The sequence below is a fragment of the Drosophila mauritiana genome, chromosome 3L (assembly GCF_004382145.1).
Source record: "Drosophila mauritiana strain mau12 chromosome 3L, ASM438214v1, whole genome shotgun sequence".
Lineage (NCBI taxonomy): Eukaryota > Metazoa > Arthropoda > Insecta > Diptera > Drosophilidae > Drosophila > Drosophila mauritiana.
The window spans coordinates 623998-641198 of NC_046669.1; the positions used below are offsets into that span (position 1 = coordinate 623998).

Genomic DNA, 17201 nt, shown 5'->3' on the forward strand with positions numbered 1-17201 from the left:
CTGCAGCCCCACGGACACAGATGCAGATACATCTGTGGGCCAAGCGAAAATAGCCGCAATTGCTGCAATAGAAAAACTCAAAAAGAGAAAAATCACCGGAGGCTCTGCTAATGCACTTTCCATTGTACTCTTGGCCAGGTGATGTGGGTTGGGCTTGGATTTGGGCTGGCCTTCACATGGCCACGTTTCCATGTGGTTCGGTTTCCTCCTCGAATTTCCCACGGAGATTATATCATAGCGCGGCTAACAGATCCTGATTTGTATTGCTCCGGAAACTCTCAGGAAATTGCTCCGAGAGAGTTTTTTAATCGCAATTGCATATTTCGAACGCGAACGATAATAATGATGGCAGATTACTATTGTAATGCTATCAATTAGAGTAACGAGTCCCAAGTACAATAACTAGAAAACCCAACTGAATAAGAGCAATTAAAAAGGCTGCAAGACGCAAACAAACATTGTTAATGATCGCGTTGTGCTGGTTTGGCGGCGCACAAAGAACCCCTGTGATAATCCTGCCAGTTGAGTGGAGCAGAAGGCGCCGGGGAATAAGATTCGGATGGACGACTTTACTTGAAGCTTGTTGAAGTTGCGCATCGTGTTCGATCACGTTTGCAGATGTATCTCGTGTCCTTTGGCTTCTTCCCGAGCCTGCAGCAACCACCGCAGCCCAGCGAACTCCTCGCTCATATTTTTCCCATTTTCGCAACAATAAACATGCCCCGAGGGCAGGCAGCCAACAGACAACTAATTAAATTTTCTATGGTATGAATGCGCTTTTGTCGCATTAACCCCGTTCCAAAAAGCGAACCCGAACGGATCCGATCCGATCCTCGGGGAGAAGAAGTCCCATTAAGTTGCCATTACCTTCGCAATCCAAGATCCAGGTAGGAAGTAGGGCGATCTATTCATATTCATAAGCCCATTGCCACCGCCATCAATAGCTCGTAAAAGTGTGTGAAACCGGAGGGTGCCCAAAGATCCACGATCCCCGATCCACGATCCACGATCCCCTATTCCGTTCCGTTCAGGGTGGTTGCCCCTGTTTTTTGACTATATCTTAACCCGCCAGAGCCAGGCAGCACACGTGTTCATCATTTGTTGCCTGTTGCTAGGCCGAGATACTCTCTAAATACCCACCCCACGGCCGTGGAAGCCCCTGCCCGTCCCGAACCCCCGCCAACCCGTAACCCCTCTAAGCCTTTGTGGTAGTTTTGCCAAAAAAAAGCAACGATATGAGATCACTGACAACTGGAAACTTGCGTAAAACTCTGCCCAGTCGTGTCGTAGTGGTTGTTGTGCGCATTGTTGCTCTGTAGATCGTTGTTGTTGAAGATGTTGTTATTATTGTTGTAGTTGAAGTCGTTGTCGTAGTTGTTATTGTTGTTGCTTCCCAGTGTTGGGAAGAACTTTTTCAGTAACGCCGCACATGCGCGTGTACTCCACTTACTTGAACGACCGAGAATCGTACTCGTACTCAAATTCAAGCTCTTCACTCGAGATTAATAGATACTCTTGTATTGCAGCATGGGTATTACAATTACTGAAGATAAATAGAGATCTATTTCAACAATACAACATTAGGCATTTGTGGTTCTCATGTTATGTGTTCTAATATAGTTTATTTTGTAATGTGAGGTTACAAAACAATATCCTTAAGGTCATAAGCTTAAGTAAGGTGGACAGAAAAGTTCAGAAGAGTGGTCAAATTTTGTCCAGTCCCTTGTCGCAGAGTCTAAGTACTCCAGAAGTTCACCCAGATACCAAAGCATTCAAATGTAATAAATTTATGTATGTGGTCCCGACTTCGGATCGCACATAGAAAAGTTTTAGATAATTGGCTAATTGTATGTTCATGTGCGTTTTGAATTTCATTTTCCATATCTTCAATTTAGGAATTGAAAACTTTCAGACGGGCCATGCGGGTTCTGCCAGGCGAAAAACCGAAAACGAAAACGAAAACGTCACGAAATATGTATAAATTGCTTAATTTGTGATAAGCATTTATGGTGGCCCGGGCGATCCCAGTTCCAAGTCGGTCTCCGTCGGATCAGGGCCATGTGAAAAGTGCACCACTTTCACTATTTCCCCACTTCATTTTCCCAGCGCCGATCCGAGATCAAATTGAAGTGCCAGGCCAGAGTCGGTGCTTATCTGGGGTGGGCTCTTCTCAGGGAACGCAGAACATAGATGATTATCGGGCACAAACAATAATGCGGAAAATTGGTTTTATTAAGATGGATAACCGAAATTTACAATAAGTTAAGCAAGGAAATTCTACTCGCCTGGCAGCTCGTTGTGTCGCCAAACTCAACGGAGTGGAAAGTAATCAAAATAAAATATCGACTTCGAAAATATTATTATGTTAATATAAGTAAATGTTTCGTATGCTATTTACACTTTTTGTGATTTGTTTATCTCCGCTAGGGCTCGACCCACTCGGCTCCCTATGGAGCGGTCTAAAGTCCGCAATCTTACGGGTATGTATGTAGACCAGACCGCAGCACATTATGTACAAATACATAGCTTTAGGATCGACCACTTCCACTTGGAGACTTGTCCGCTCTGTCTTTCTCTTTCCAATTCTGTTTCAGTTTCTGTGGCTGCGACTGTGACTGTGCAAATTATTGTCGCTCACATAAAAAATATTGCAGGCCAGCGCCATTCAGAGGCGAGCAATGCCGGAAGTTCAACTAACTCATTTCCGGTTGTCAGTATGTACATACATATGTGTGCCGCCCGAGAATCTGAAAATATATGTAGATGTACGTATGTATGTATGTACATACATGCGGTGTGCGGTAAGCATGGTCTTGCGGTATGTACGGCGTCTTCCTTATCGAGTGAGCTTTCTTTCGAGAATCGATTCGCTTCCAGATGATTATGTAGATTATTGTGCCCAAGCAGTATTTTACGCTCTGTTCTAGTTTTGTGTCACTTATGCCGCAATTTTTTTTGGGTTAAATTGAAATGGAATTCGGAACCCATGACCAGAAAACCGATTTATTGACTGAGATAGAACTATTCAAATAACGATTATCGACACTCCAAAAACCATGAGATAAAGCCAATCAGAGTGCTGGTCAAATGCCAATCTAGGTTAAAGCTCCAAAGCTTTCGACCCATTCATGCATTCCATTCATTCAGAACCGAAGGCAGGCGCATTTCATTGAGAGACTCGTCGCTGCGCAAATACATTCTCAATTAAGTTGTAAACATTGTGAGATCTTTTTCATTGCGTATTGAGCTCATGCACTTCCGCTTATCATTAAAGATTTGAACATAATTTGGGTCACCAAAAAGCTGTCCGAACTGCGCGGTTCTAGTTATTTATGACGATATAGTACGATTGTAGTGAAGTTTTATGTTATCAAACGTTTTCTTTTCGAATTTAAAATGTTTTACATTTAGTTTTCAATCTTCCGTTTAGCAGTCATGTAAAATGTAGTTTATCTACATGTAAATTTACAGATGCACGTGGTAGTGATGCCAGATCATATGAAATCATTATATCGGGGATAGAATGCATTGCAAATTACATTACAATGATTTTTGCGTTATTCTGCTGTTATTAGCCTATTCAGTTTAGATCTCTACCTTAGTTACGATTCGTGACTTAATCCGCTTTACAAATAAAATAAGTTTTTTGGCACTCCTATTGGCGTCTTCGGAATGTTTTCACATTTAAACATCGATATGGGCGCACTTCTTGTTTTAAGTTGTGCATATCGATAGACAGCCAAAAAACTTATCGAGATGAAATCTGCCGGGCCAGAAAGCAGAAAAGTCGGCGAATGTGGCAGCGCCGAACGAGCCACGTCGCGTGGCAACGCTGCCAATTTGTTTACTTTTATTCGGAGAGCGAAGTGAAGAGCACCTGGAAATTGCATAAATGGGTATGGAATCGAGAGCCAAAGGTCAGCGGCGATAAGGATGCACTTCGAGGTGACCCCGGCAGTCCGTCGACCAAGTCAGCCTGCTGCTAGCACTTGAAACAAAGTGACAGGAGAGCTCCGAGCCCACCAACCAACGAGACTGATAAGAAGTGCGCGTTCGGAGAACTGAGAACAAGTTAAATAGGCTCCGTGGAGAGCCAGCAGTTCAGTTGGCCAGCGACCGCAGATCAAAACAGACGTACGACAACACAGATGAATGAGGAAGAGTGCAAGAAACGGGTTAGCACACGATAGCACTCAACGGTCAGCGATCTTTGGCATCTTCATCTACACCATCATCTGCAATCTCGTCGGAGATCAGAGGCGCTTTTAGGCATCGGAATCCGAGGCGGAATCATTTCAAGGGCACGTCTCTTGCGTCTAGCCAATCTCAATCTGATTCACTGAGCGGGGCTTCTCTACCATAATCACCTGTAAACAGGTGAGTTACCCGTTTTTCGCCAAGCAGACGGCTATTTCGCACGCCTGCCGAACGATTTTGGTGACGTCAATGAGAACTGGGTACTCGTGTGGCCTAATTTCGTGTGTTTTCCCCTTTCGCCACTTAGGATGGCCCCACCCACGGTTCTGGTCACCGGAGGAGCCGGCTACATTGGCTCCCACACGGTTCTGGAGATGCTCAATGCGGGCTACAACGTCATCTGCGTGGACAACCTGTGCAATGCCTACAGCAGCGGGGCCAAGCTGCCGGAGGCCCTCAGCCGGGTGCAGGAAATCACCGGCAAGAAGGTCAACTTCTATAGAGTGGACATCACGGACAGGGAGCAGGTGCGCTCCGTCTTCCAGGAGGTGAGCACACGTAGCATTACATAGCTGGCACGTCAGCAGTTCGGAGGTTCTGGGGCAAATGTGCCAACTGGATACCATTCAATCAAGCTTATCTGGCATGCGCGCTATCAGCTTTTTTCTCGTTCGCGCTTGTTTTGTTGTTTGCTCAAGTGGCGGGGCACTTCCGACGAACCGCCGCGCTGATCGACCCTGAATGAAAGAGCCACTTGGCGAGGTCGCATTCGAGTTGGTGCGCTGGCATCCACATCCACATCCATAGCAGCTCCCGGGCACGTACACTGCAATCGAGATGGTCGGGAGCCCAGATTGCAGTGTTTACATCAACTGATAACCAAGAGAATTCGCTTATTCGAGCAGGTTTTCACGCATTCTTGAGATGTTCGATCAAAGGGGGTTTTTCGTCGTGTATATAAACAAAGCGTTTATTTACATTTGATAGACATTATTTAAATGCACATTGTTGCCCAAATAGCCATGAAATATCTTAGTTTTCTATACGCAAACTTTAAGCTGGTACTTGAATGTTTTCCATATTTTTATTCGACCATAAATGCACACAGCTTTGTGCTTACGCGCACTGATTACTGAATAGATTGAGCAATATTTGTTTTGGTGGAATTTTACCTAATCAGCACCATTTATAAAAAACGTAATTGTTATTAAATCACCTTGAAAGCAATGTGATACTATCATTTAATTGCTATTAAATTCTGCACTGCGTTTATAGGAGGCACTATCCTTGTGATCACTGAAGAGATACAAACTAATATGTATATTTACATCACTTTCAGCACAAAATCGACATGGTGGCCCACTTTGCCGCCCTGAAGGCCGTGGGCGAGTCCTGCCGCATCCCTCTGCAGTACTACCACAACAACATGACCGGCACCAATGTCCTGCTGGAGGCGATGGCCGACAACAATGTCTTCAAGTTCGTGTACAGCTCCAGCGCCACCGTCTACGGCGAGCCAAAGTTCCTGCCCGTGACCGAGGAGCATCCCACGGGCAACTGCACATCGCCCTACGGCAAGACCAAATATTTCACCGAGGAGATTCTCAAGGATCTGTGCAAGTCTGACAAAGTAGGATGTCATTTGTTGATGTCCATAAGTTTTGTACTAACGAATTCGCTCTTTCAGCGTTGGGCAGTGGTTTCGCTGCGGTACTTTAACCCGGTGGGTGCCCACATCAGTGGACGGATTGGCGAGGATCCGAACGGAGAGCCCAACAACCTGATGCCCTACATCGCACAGGTGGCCGTGGGTCGACGTCCCAGTCTGAGTGTCTACGGCAGCGACTTTCCCACGCACGACGGCACCGGGGTGCGCGATTACATCCACATCGTGGACCTGGCCGAGGGACACGTGAAGGCGCTGGACAAGCTGCGCAACATCGCGGAGACGGGCTTCTTCGCCTACAATTTGGGCACCGGCGTGGGCTACTCGGTGCTGGACATGGTGAAGGCGTTTGAGAAGGCCTCCGGCAAGAAGGTCAACTACACGCTGGTGGACCGACGGTCCGGGGATGTGGCTACTTGCTATGCGGACGCCACGTTGGCGGATCAGAAGCTGGGCTGGAAGGCCGAGCGTGGCATCGACAAGATGTGCGAGGACACGTGGCGCTGGCAGAGCCAGAACCCCAACGGGTATGCCAACAAGTAGAGCTGTATATCGCCTCGTTCCTGCCGCTCCGCAAGTTCCTGAGTTACTACGCCTGATAATGGCTCAGGTAGCAATTTCTATTCGCCTCTAGTTGTGTATATTTCTTTCCAAATTTCGTGTAGTATTCGCGCACTTCGATGTGTGCAAGTGTGCGTATGTAATCCAAAGTACTTTGTAATTAAAAAGGCTTTTCGCTGTTGTCATGTAATTTTGTGCTCATTTACGCGTTTGGTGACCGCTGGCATCATTGACGCGTGCCAATTGGCGCAATCGCGTAATTAAGGTCACCGACAAGGTGGCACTGGTAGATTTTACTTGGCATTAGGGAAAATATTTGCCTGAGTACACACAACTGCATCAACCATTGTCGGATCTCAATCAAAAATGGATTCAGCTCGTTCCAGTACGTGCACACATATATCCCATAAATCCCATAATGCGCACCAAAGTTACAAGAAGACGTCTAACTCGCACATTTATTTAGCAAACATTTATTCAAATGCAATATAACATTAAAAACTCAATTTTAAACTTAAGTGATGCGCCTTCTTCGCACATATCTGCACAGTTAGTCATTTATCACAAGTATGTACTATGAATGTATGCCAAATACCGATACAAACAAACACTCCCAGAAACAACAGGCTCGAATATAAACAATTTTGTACTTTTATACGTGCGTATATTCCAAAACCAAACAGAAGCAGCAGACGAACGCAGAGTTGTTGAAAGAATTTCAACAACTCTGCGTTCGTCTGCTGATATCGTTTGGTTTTGGAATGGTCTGCACGTATAAAAGTACAAAATTGTTTATATTCGAGCCTGTTGTTTCTGGGAGTGTTTGTTTGTATCGGTATTTGGCAATCTGTTCTACGCTAAGGAGCTTGGCGATTCGTTCAACAAGTGATGGAGGGGCAAAGAAATCGAATTCAACAAGAAGCATTACTAGGTGCTACATTTACGTCTGGCTACATGTGTGTGCGATATGCATACGTAATGAATTAATATGTATAATATGGTAGTTCTAAGTATTCGCATAGGTTGCAGGAGGCAAAGAGATCCTTGGCCCAGAGGGCGGTGGAGGGGATAGTTTAAATGCCGCTTAAATACTGCTGTAGTCTGTGGAGACCCTGCTCCGAGCACCACTTATGTGGAGGTCACGCCCTTGCGGGCCACCAGCATGTTGAGTATCGGGTTTTTCCGGATGTAGCTCACGGCCTTCTTGTGGGTGACCATGGTGAAGTCGTAGCCGTTGCACTGCAGGATCTTGTCGTGGATCCGCAGACCTGCTCGGGCGGCGGGACTGCCCTCGTGCACCTCGGTCACATAGATGCCCTAATTTCAAAGGGCAAAAAACGTTGTAACATTGCAACTGCTGTTAAGTTACCGAACTAAAACCAAATTCCTAGACTTTCAAGGAGAGCTATCAGATTATCTTTAAGATTGAAGCTCTCTTCTATGCCAGGAATTAGGTTCTAGTGTCCCAAGTTTCTCACATAATCCGTGTATCCCTGAGGGCTTTTCTTATAGTCCTGGTCAATGCCGCCGCCGATCTTGAAGCCGCACTTGAGGATCTCGCGCCCCTCCTGGTCGTAGTCCTTCTCCTTGTGCAGCGTGATGGGAATCTGGGAATTGTGAGTCACATTTCATCAATCACTCGAATTTGAAAGTGGCATGTGTCATTTTTGCTCCACCGACCCAATTTCACCTATACACACACAGGCGACTGTGCGTGTGAGCCAGGTTTAGTTCGTTCGCAACTTACGCTTAAGCACTCCATCGCCGTGCCGGCCTGGTGCTGGAATGCCATTTTCGCCATGTCTGCCGATGGTTTGACTAACTTTAATTTGCTAGATTAGCTAATATTCCGCTGGTAAATTCGTCTTAAGATTGTCGCCCACAACAAACTCTGCTTCTTCCTCGCAATCATTTATCGATGGCCAAAAATCGATAGGTCGCAGCAGTGATGCGATTGGTGCCTGCGACTGCCGCTAATTTTAAATTTATACTTTTCATATCCGCTATAGAACCAGAGAAAACATGAAAGTCTTTACGATTGCTGTTTGGCAATGTTTCTTAGTTTTATTTATACGCTATTACACATCTAGAGTCCCTAAGCCTATGAGCGCCGCATGGCCAGCATGGTGTTGATCTCCCAGATGATGATGCGTGTCCGATCGATGATCTCGCGTAGCTGCCTGTTCTTCAGCTTGACGGTCTCTATAAGCTCATGGTTCTCCTGCAGGACTTTCCGGTACTCGTCGCACAGCGAGGGCTCGATTCTCGGTTCCGGCTCATCGCGGTAGGGAATCAGACTCTCGGCGCTCATGTAATCCATTCCGGCGTCGTTGCACTTCTCGTAGATGATGCGCACCCTCTTGAAGAGCAGCCGGATGGTGCGGAAGTACTCCTGCACCTTCTTCTCGGAGTTGTTTTCCCTGTGCGAGGTGGGCTGGATGCCCTTGAGGGAGGCGAAGACCTCCTGGAAGCGCGAGGCGATATCCTGCACCGTTTCCTGACCGAGACGCGACAGCTGCACAATGTTAATCTCCTTGTGAGGATTTTGCTGCGAGATAGCCAGCATATTGTTGCTGCCTCCGGCTCCACCGGGTGGAATTCCTGCGACCGGATTGAGTTGCTGTTGCTGTTGGGGAATGTTCTGCTGGGTCATGTTTTGTTGGGGCTGCTGTTGCTGCTGCTGGGGAACCACGCCCCCTCCTCCCATTCCCACACCGCCGCCCATTCCCACTCCGACGCCCACTCCTTGTTGAGGCACCATCATTTGCTGCTGCATCATCTGCTGCTGTTGCTGCATCTGGTGCTGCGGAGACATGCCGGGCATCAGGCCGCCAGGACCTCCAGGTCCTTGGGGATTCATTTGCATGCTACCCGGTCCGCCCATCATGCCCATTTGTTGTTGCTGCTGTTGATGTTGCGGCGACATGTGCATTTGCTGCATATTACCGTGCTGCATGCCGAATCCGCCCATGGGCATCATGTTGGGACCCCCGCCTCCTCCGCCACCGCCCGAAGGCCCCTGATTACCCTGGTTTTGACCATATTTCCACATTTTGCAAATTCCTTATAAAATAAACAAAATATCACGCAGAACGATAAACTTTGCAGATGACACTGTTGTCGATAACATAAAAAAGGACAGTGTTAGACAACGCTGAAACTGTATGCTTGCGAACAGCTGAGAAGAAAGACCAGGACGTAGTTGGGGGTTTTAAATTGCTAAGTTCCCTTAACTAGATAAATTGAGTGGTTTTACTAAGTTTTTACTTGGTGATTACTAAAATTTAATATCTTAGTCATACCCAAAATGGTAATAATAACACCCTGCAAAACTCGATAGGTGTGCGGCCATGTGAAATGAGAGTTGCCACATGGGCGCAAAAAAAAAGAGCATGAGTGTGTCAGCTGAGCGGCATTGGTGAAGTTCAATTTTAGCTTTTTAATGTTTTTAAACGCTTAAAAATGACCCGCGACGAGGATAATGGTTTTAGTGAATGGGTAAGCTGAAAATAATCTGTCAAAAACATCAACCAAACCCATTTTTTTCAGGGCGGCTACTTCGAAGCCAAGAAATCTAAACTGGAGGAGCAGTTCGCTGCCGCCAGCGATCCATTTCGCAAGTCGGACCTCTTCGAAGGAATTTCTATATTTGTGAACGGTCGGACCGACCCTTCGGCGGATGAACTGAAGCGGATCATGATGGTGCACGGCGGGACCTTTCACCACTACGAAAGGAGCCACACGACGTATATAATAGCCTCCGTTCTGCCCGATGTGAAGGTCAGGAACATGAATCTCAGCAAGTTCATCAGCGCCAAGTGGGTGGTGGATTGTCTGCAGAAAAAGAAGATAGTAGACTACAAGCCCTATCTGCTGTACACGAACCAGAAGACATCGCAGCCCCGGCTCATGTTTGGCAAACCCAAAGACAACGACGCAAATGACAGCAAATCGGATGTGGAGCCGCCGAAAGATAAAGCGGAAATGGAGGTAGACTCTACAAACGATGAATCACAAATGGAGTTGGGTGGCATTCTCAAGCATTTGCATCAGGCTGTGGCCACTTCGCCGGAAAAGGCGGACAGTGCATCAGAGAGCAAGATCACAAACTTATCCACCACCTCGAATAACTCGACCACCGCTCGCACAGCCGCAGATCCAAACTTCTTAAGTGAATTCTATAAAAACTCACGACTGCATCACATCGCCACCCTAGGCACGGGCTTCAAGCAGTATGTCTGCCGGTTGCGTCAGAAGCATGGTACCCAGGGCTTTCCCAATAGAGAGACACTGAAGTACCTCGCGAATTCACAACAAAATGGATTGGATCGCTATGTGATGCACATTGACATGGACTGCTTCTTTGTGTCCGTGGGCCTAAGAGCCCGTCCTGAGCTTCGTGGGTTGCCGATTGCGGTGACCCACTCGAAGGGAGGTAACGCAGCCACCGATGTACCGGTGCATCCGCAGGCGGACCGAAAGGCAGAGCTGGAACTCTTTGCCCAGCGCTTCGAGCACCATTTCCACGATGGAGACAAGGCGGAAAAGGTGCGCTCGGGCTTCGACAAGAAAATGTCGCTCTCGGAGATCGCCTCCTGCAGCTACGAGGCGCGGGAAAAGGGTATCCGCAATGGAATGTTTGTGGGCCAGGCCCTGAAGCTGTGCCCGGAGCTAAAGACGATTCCGTACGACTTCGAAGGTTACAAGGAGGTGGCTTTCACTCTGTACGACACAGTGGCTCAGTACACCTTAAACATCGAGGCTGTGAGTTGCGACGAGATGTTTGTGGAGCTAACCGATCTGGTAGACGAACTCAATGTAGATGTGATGGCTTTTGTGAGTCACCTCAGGCAGGAGGTGTACTCCAAAACGGGATGTACGTGCTCAGCAGGGGTGGCAAGCAACAAGTGAGAGAGCAAATTACCCTGTACAATTATAATATTTATATTATTATAGGTTGCTGGCACGTATGGCCACCAAGGAGGCCAAGCCGAACGGCCAGTTCTTGTTGGATTCGAAAAATGATATTTTGGCCTATATGGCGCCGATGTCTTTGGATTTACTGCCCGGAGTGGGCAGCAGCATAAGCCATAAGCTCAAGCAGGCGGGACTGAATAATTGCGGAGATGTTCAGAAAACAACGTTGGGGAGGCTGGAAAGAGTGCTGGGCAAAAAGCTTGGTCAGAATTTGTTCCAGAACTGCAGAGGAATTGATGATCGTCCTTTGGCTTACGAGCAGGTTGGCGTGCAGATTTGATTGCGTGCCACATATTTGTTTCTAATATCGTACTTTTCGTTTAGCCCCGCAAAACAGTTTCTGCCGAAATGAACTTTGGTATCCGCTTTACCAACTCGGCCGAGTGCGAACAATTTCTGTGTCAGCTCAGCGACGAGGTTACTAAGCGTCTGGTTGAGATCAAGCGCAAGGCTAGATCGGTTAACCTGAAGATAATGGTGCGCGCCGCCGAAGCGCCAGTCGAAACCTCCAAGTACATGGGCCACGGAGTTTGCGATACCATCAACAAGTCCTCTTTGATCAAACATGCTACGGATGATGTAAATGTAATCACCACGGTGGTCCTGAACCTGATGAAAGAAGCCGATATACCGCCCCACGAATTGCGTGGGTTAGGCATACACCTCACTAGGCTGGAGGATGCCAGCGCAGTTCGGAAGGAGAACATTATCAAGCAGATGTTCGGCAAAATGTCCGAAATGAAGAAAGGTATTTAATCCGGCTAATTTTGTATAACTATTTTATTAAAATTATAAAACACGTTTCCTTTAGATAAACCCATACCCCAAGAAGCAGTTGGCGGAATAGCAGTATCCGGAGAAGTAGGCGATGATAAAGGTATTTAAGCCGAAAAGTAGTTCACTTTCCAGCATATTTAAGACTTGTATATCTATCTGCAGTCAAAAAATCATCGATGTTTGAAAATAAACCTAAGCCCCGGGAGCCCAGGAATGTGTTCAGTATGCTCACGGCAGCAGCGGTGAGCAGGAAATCGGTAACCGAAGACAGGAGTCAAAGAGGAACTGCAAAGCCGATAACTCGGCCATTATCCCTTGTACCAAAGCTGGATGAGGATGTTTTGGCTCAGCTGCCGGAGGATATACGCCTCGAGGTGATTGCCAATAAGGAGGAACACCTCTGCATAGCCGAGTACGATGAAAATCGTTCTCCACAATACCCGGCCCTCCAATCACCGCCTTTATTAAATCCGTCTGTCTCCACCAACCTGAGCCCGCTAAAGGCCACCGATCTTAAGCCATCTACTTCCCGGGCGGCTGTGGCTAGATTGCAACAGCGCAAGGAGCGCAAGGAACAAGAGCATTACATCCGATCGGATCACATTGTGGCAGACTACATTGAGGATATGCCTAACTTTGTGCATCCCCATATTCTGAAGCTCATCTCACATCCCGTCACGGAGGTGCCGGAGATACCCGAGCTGCTGATGGGGGACAAATACAAGGACTTGCTGAACCATTGGGTCAGTCGCGATGAGGCGCCAAGCCCGAATGACGTGGATCTATTTCTCAAGCAGGTTTCTCGTATGATTAGGAACGACCAATTGGACCACATGTGCGATGTGATGAAGTATTTGTGCCGGTAAGTAGTTGCTTCAAAACACTTTTAATTTCTGCCCAAATTGGCTACCTTTCTTTTGCAGCATCATCAATATGAAACGCAGCTGCTCTTGCTGCTGGCATATGGCTTACAAGCACATTGAGCAGGTTATCCAGAACCAAATGCTCACGATTGAGGGTTACAATCTGCTGTTCATTGAGTACATTCGGTGCAGAAAGTGCTCTTAAGGTCCTGGCCATTTAGAACGCATGTTGGGTGCCATTCAGAATAATTAATTTAATAATGTAACGCCAAGCTATGAATGCGGCCAGCTGATAAAGTTAATGAGCCATCCATTAATCCGAACAAAAATGAGAACATTCTGATGAATCCCTTATCAGAATGCAGACCACATAACTGACCTGTTGATCTCTGGTTATAATTTTGAATAAATGTAACCTACAAGAAAACGAATACTTTTCCATTTCTCACTGAATCCTATATATAGATATGTAGCTCGATGCTATTCATCTACAACTCCGGGAACAGGTAGCAATTAATGTTGCAAGTGCGGTGAATAAAGTGGGGCTGTGGCCGCTGCGACGATGGCGTTGATAACTTCATACGCAAAGGGCAGAGCCGCGTCTTAGCCACCGCCGGGTGGCTCTTTCCCGCCGAGGCCCGGCCACTCAAGACAAATAGGCCAGGCGGGCACAACACCTGGCGGAACTGGCAAGTCATAATTTGCACTTTAATGAAAGCGGCATCGACTCGAACAGGTTAGTGTTGAACAGTTCTCTAAAGTCACTGCAGTTAATCGCTGCGACGGCAGTAATATGTAATTGATTCGCATGCAGCATGCCTACACTCAAAGAAATTAGGATTAGGTTTCATAGAGCAATCTACTTTATGAGGATTTTTGTTTAGGACCTAGATCAATCTAAAAATTATATTTTATAAAAGTTCAGACCACATTTGTTGTACATTTTTGATTGATTTTACTTTATGTGTCCTCGGTTCTTTCTGAACAGTCAGCAACCAACCACCTGCCCCAATCCCAATCCCAATCCCAGCCCATCCCATCCGCAGCCTCATGACAACCATAACAATTACAGTGCTCATGCCAGGAAGCCAGAGGTGGGAAAACTTGGGAATCCATATGGGTAGAGTTAGTCAATGGACTTAGTAGAATATACAGAAAATTATTGGTATAGAATTATAAAAAATATTATTAACCCATATTCTATTTTCGTTTTGCATTAGAAATCATTACCTATTTCCAAAGTACTTAAGCTAAGTAATTGTTTATCCGGCATGTACAATATAACTCGTATCCCACCTGGCCAATAAATTCTCACAATGTCCATCACTGAAGGCCACCCCACTTCGGCTGGCAGATGGAGCTGAAGATGGAGCAGATGTTACCCGGTAATTAAAAATAGTCAAGCTGCATTTCTGGCTCAGCATCCGGTGGCGATGTGGCTGGTGTCTCTGTGGGCTGGCTTGGCTCTGGATGGGATGTGGTGGGATGGGACGAAATGGGCTGCACCCGGCACTCGGGATTTACATGAGCTACGCTTTGTCTGATTTAATTATGTGCGCAAAAGGCGTCGTTGTTTCATAAATTTTATGCATCCTGTCGTCGCGGAACTCGGTAGCAGCAACATGCAGCAGCCGCTGCAACTTGCCCCATGATCTGGTCGAGTTATCTCAAGTTGGCCCGGACCAGATGCAAATGTTGTCAAGTCTTGATAGACTCGTTGGCTGCCGACGCGATTTGTCAACGACTCCACGGCGGCTGGTTTGGGTTGTTTAAGTTTGGCTTGGTTGGGTGTGGAGTCGTGAGGGGAGGTGCCCAGATTCTTGGGAGTGCTGAGTTTTCTTTGCATGGGTTATTCCTATGAACTATGGATAGATACAGTTTAGTGCACTCCCTCGTGCAAACATTTCAAAATGAATTACCGAAAAGTTAAGGAAGTGGGCGGGGTCACCACACTTTGTCAACTTAGATACAACGATAGATTTCAGTAAAGTGACTTGACAGATACCAAGAAAAACTGCAGTTTACTGCAGGAGATGTACAAATATCGGTGGACAGATGGGCGAGTGTGGGCAGTCGGTAGCAACATGAGGCCAAGTCGGAGTCCCAGCGTGCTGCCAGGTTTATTCCCACGCTCGTGAAGTCAGCCGAACAACAGTAGCTGCCGGAGCAGCTGGAAACTGTCAGCATTATCGGACGTGACTATGCGACAAGATCCCTGCCAGAGCTTTGCTATATGCTGCTATATGGTTTGAGCCCTATGCAAGTGTGTATGCTGGCTCCGCCGAGGATTTGAGGCTCAGATGGTGATAGTGCCCGAGGTTGCTGCGGTTTCGGCTGCTACCAAATAAGTAGCGGCAGACGATGCGGCTTTAGCCGCCAAAGCTGCAGCTGAGGCTGAGCCTGGCCTCTGTCTATGCAAAACTTCTAGCCAATTAACTTGGCCGGCGGCAGAGGAGAGCCGGAGACCCAAGTCCGTTCCTGGTGCTGTGCCTTATGATTAGAATCGTCGACAGGCAGGCCGCCAAACGGGCACTGCGGCAACAGCCACATCAGCAACAGCAACAGCAACAGCAACAGCAACAGCAACAGCAACAGCGACTGCAGCAGTAACTGCAGCAGCAGCAGCAAGCAACCAAAGCTAATGAACCATGTTGCCGCTGATGAACCCAAACTGATTAATGATGCCTGGCCGGGATGGGTTGCGGTGGAGTGGGGCAGCAGTTGCCACTGCAACTGCAGAATCCGATGGGGTTACACTCCCGAGACCCCTGCCAAATCCCTGAGGCCCGGCTAACAACTTAACTAGTTCAGTGGTGGGCTAAGGGTTACCAATAAAGCACTGAGAGAAATGGTATTGCTATCTATTTTGAAACCAATTCACTCTCTTTGTTGCCAAATGAGCTACGAGAGCTTCCTAATCTTTTTCTTTAGGTTGGGCTTTAGGCTTGGATACGAGTGCGGTCATCCCCTTTTCTTACCGTGCAGGAGTAGATGTCCAGTTAATTTTTGGCCATCTGAGTAAGGAGCTGACAAAAGCTGGCAATGGCGAAGGCGAAGGCAAAGGCGATGGCGATGCCCAATGGCCGTGGCCGAAACAAAGGCCGCGCAGGCGCACCTGAGAATGTTGATAGCCCCATGGATCCAAGCCGACGGAGTGGGAGTGGAGGCGAGATGGCTAGGAAGGGGAAGAGGTGGAAGAGGCGGGAGGAGAACCCGCTCGAGTCCAAGTGCAAGTCGTTTTTTATGCCACTCAAGCGGCGACAACAGGGATTGCAACAAGGGTCTCGCCGATCCCAGGTCGAGCTGGGCAGCAAGGAAGTGGTGGGCAGCGGGAGGAGTAAGCCCGGCCCAAAGCTCGTTTGTGGCCAAGACGGCCCTTTATCACATGCGCACATCATTTACTTGAAAAGGAGACAGGGACGCAGTGCAGCGCAGCGCAGAGCAGCGCACTTCAGCAATTGCCTTTAAAGTGTTTGCGTCGTGACAAAATCAATGTTGGCCGTCTGTTGCTGCCGTTGCTGCTGCGATGTTGCTGCGGGGATGTTGATGCTGCTGCTGCTGATGCTGCCGCTGCAGCTGAAGCTCTGACAGCCTCCTCGCGGACAGTGATTCATGGTTTATTAAGCGCATTATGCCGCAGGACACTTTGAAGTTTCAGCGAGGAGGAGCTGCACGTGTTTCGCGGCCCTTAAAAATGCGGCAATTGTTGCCTGGCCCGCCGCTGGCAATGGCTTGTGCTCCGGCTTTGGCCATGAACACTTGCCTGGATGTTCTATGTGGCTGCCGTTTTGCCATTTTGCCATTTAGCCATCCCGCCGTTTTGCCGCTTTGCCGCTTTCGCAGGGCCGCCAATTGATTACTTAACGTGTTTTATGCGTACGGCGAGTTATGTGCCGACTGGCGCGTTAATTTGCCTCCTCGTTTGTGGCCTTGGTCCAAACTAAACGTCCAAACAAATTGCCGCTCGGCAGGCGCTGGCCGTAAATCAGCGCAGCAGTCAAAACACATCAGCAGCATCAATGGCCAATGGCCAATGGCCAATGGCCCAGGCCAATAGCCCAATAGCCAACTAGCCACGCATTCCGAGATTGGGCTCTGTGGCTCCTTAGCTTCCCAGGCCAGAGAAGGCTGAGAAACCCGCAACCCATCCAGCTGCAGAC

At 47.7% G+C, this 17201-nt stretch overlaps 4 protein-coding genes across 4 annotated transcripts; 2 read left to right on the forward strand and 2 right to left on the reverse strand.

Moving 5' to 3' along the window:
* Window positions 1–3850: 3850 nt before the first annotated feature.
* LOC117139924 (UDP-glucose 4-epimerase) lies at window positions 3851–6614 on the forward strand. Its single transcript, XM_033302608.1, has 4 exons — window positions 3851–4377; window positions 4505–4745; window positions 5537–5827; window positions 5885–6614. The coding sequence occupies exons 2-4, from the start codon at window positions 4506–4508 to the stop codon at window positions 6404–6406; spliced, it is 1053 nt and encodes a 350-aa protein (XP_033158499.1). The 5' UTR covers window positions 3851–4377; window position 4505; the 3' UTR covers window positions 6407–6614.
* Window positions 6615–7334: 720 nt separating this feature from the next.
* LOC117139936 (tax1-binding protein 3 homolog) lies at window positions 7335–8336 on the reverse strand. Its single transcript, XM_033302621.1, has 3 exons — window positions 8172–8336; window positions 7903–8031; window positions 7335–7741 (listed from the first exon to the last, which is right to left on the reverse strand). The coding sequence occupies exons 1-3, from the start codon at window positions 8223–8225 to the stop codon at window positions 7553–7555; spliced, it is 372 nt and encodes a 123-aa protein (XP_033158512.1). The 5' UTR covers window positions 8226–8336; the 3' UTR covers window positions 7335–7552.
* A 119-nt stretch (window positions 8337–8455) lies between these two features.
* LOC117139926 (mediator of RNA polymerase II transcription subunit 30) lies at window positions 8456–9547 on the reverse strand. Its single transcript, XM_033302610.1, has one exon. It carries the CDS (start codon window positions 9474–9476, stop codon window positions 8526–8528), a length of 951 nt encoding a protein of 316 aa, XP_033158501.1. The 5' UTR covers window positions 9477–9547; the 3' UTR covers window positions 8456–8525.
* Window positions 9548–9886: 339 nt separating this feature from the next.
* LOC117139915 (DNA repair protein REV1) lies at window positions 9887–13472 on the forward strand. The gene is made up of 7 exons (XM_033302597.1): window positions 9887–9922; window positions 9974–11331; window positions 11381–11663; window positions 11726–12149; window positions 12213–12278; window positions 12341–13040; window positions 13102–13472. The coding sequence occupies exons 1-7, from the start codon at window positions 9887–9889 to the stop codon at window positions 13244–13246; spliced, it is 3012 nt and encodes a 1003-aa protein (XP_033158488.1). The 3' UTR covers window positions 13247–13472.
* Window positions 13473–17201: the final 3729 nt, after the last annotated feature.

Bases quoted from the DNA above. Each gene is read 5' to 3' on its own strand.
- LOC117139924 (XM_033302608.1), top strand. From the start codon at position 4,506: ATGGCCCCACCCACGGTTCTGGTCACCGGAGGAGCCGGCTACATTGGC. The intron at 4,746-5,536 runs GTGAGCACACGT...CATCACTTTCAG, and splicing joins TGCGCTCCGTCTTCCAGGAG to CACAAAATCGACATGGTGGC. The intron at 5,828-5,884 runs GTAGGATGTCAT...TCGCTCTTTCAG, and splicing joins ATCTGTGCAAGTCTGACAAA to CGTTGGGCAGTGGTTTCGCT.
- LOC117139936 (XM_033302621.1), bottom strand. From the start codon at position 8,225: ATGGCGAAAATGGCATTCCAGCACCAGGCCGGCACGGCGATGGAGTGC. The intron at 8,032-8,171 runs GTAAGTTGCGAA...CACAATTCCCAG, and splicing joins CGGCGATGGAGTGCTTAAGC to ATTCCCATCACGCTGCACAA. The intron at 7,742-7,902 runs GTGAGAAACTTG...CTTTGAAATTAG, and splicing joins CTCAGGGATACACGGATTAT to GGCATCTATGTGACCGAGGT.
- LOC117139926 (XM_033302610.1), bottom strand. From the start codon at position 9,476: ATGTGGAAATATGGTCAAAACCAGGGTAATCAGGGGCCTTCGGGCGGT.
- LOC117139915 (XM_033302597.1), top strand. From the start codon at position 9,887: ATGACCCGCGACGAGGATAATGGTTTTAGTGAATGG. The intron at 11,664-11,725 runs GTTGGCGTGCAG...CTTTTCGTTTAG, and splicing joins GTCCTTTGGCTTACGAGCAG to CCCCGCAAAACAGTTTCTGC. The intron at 13,041-13,101 runs GTAAGTAGTTGC...TTTCTTTTGCAG, and splicing joins GTGATGAAGTATTTGTGCCG to CATCATCAATATGAAACGCA.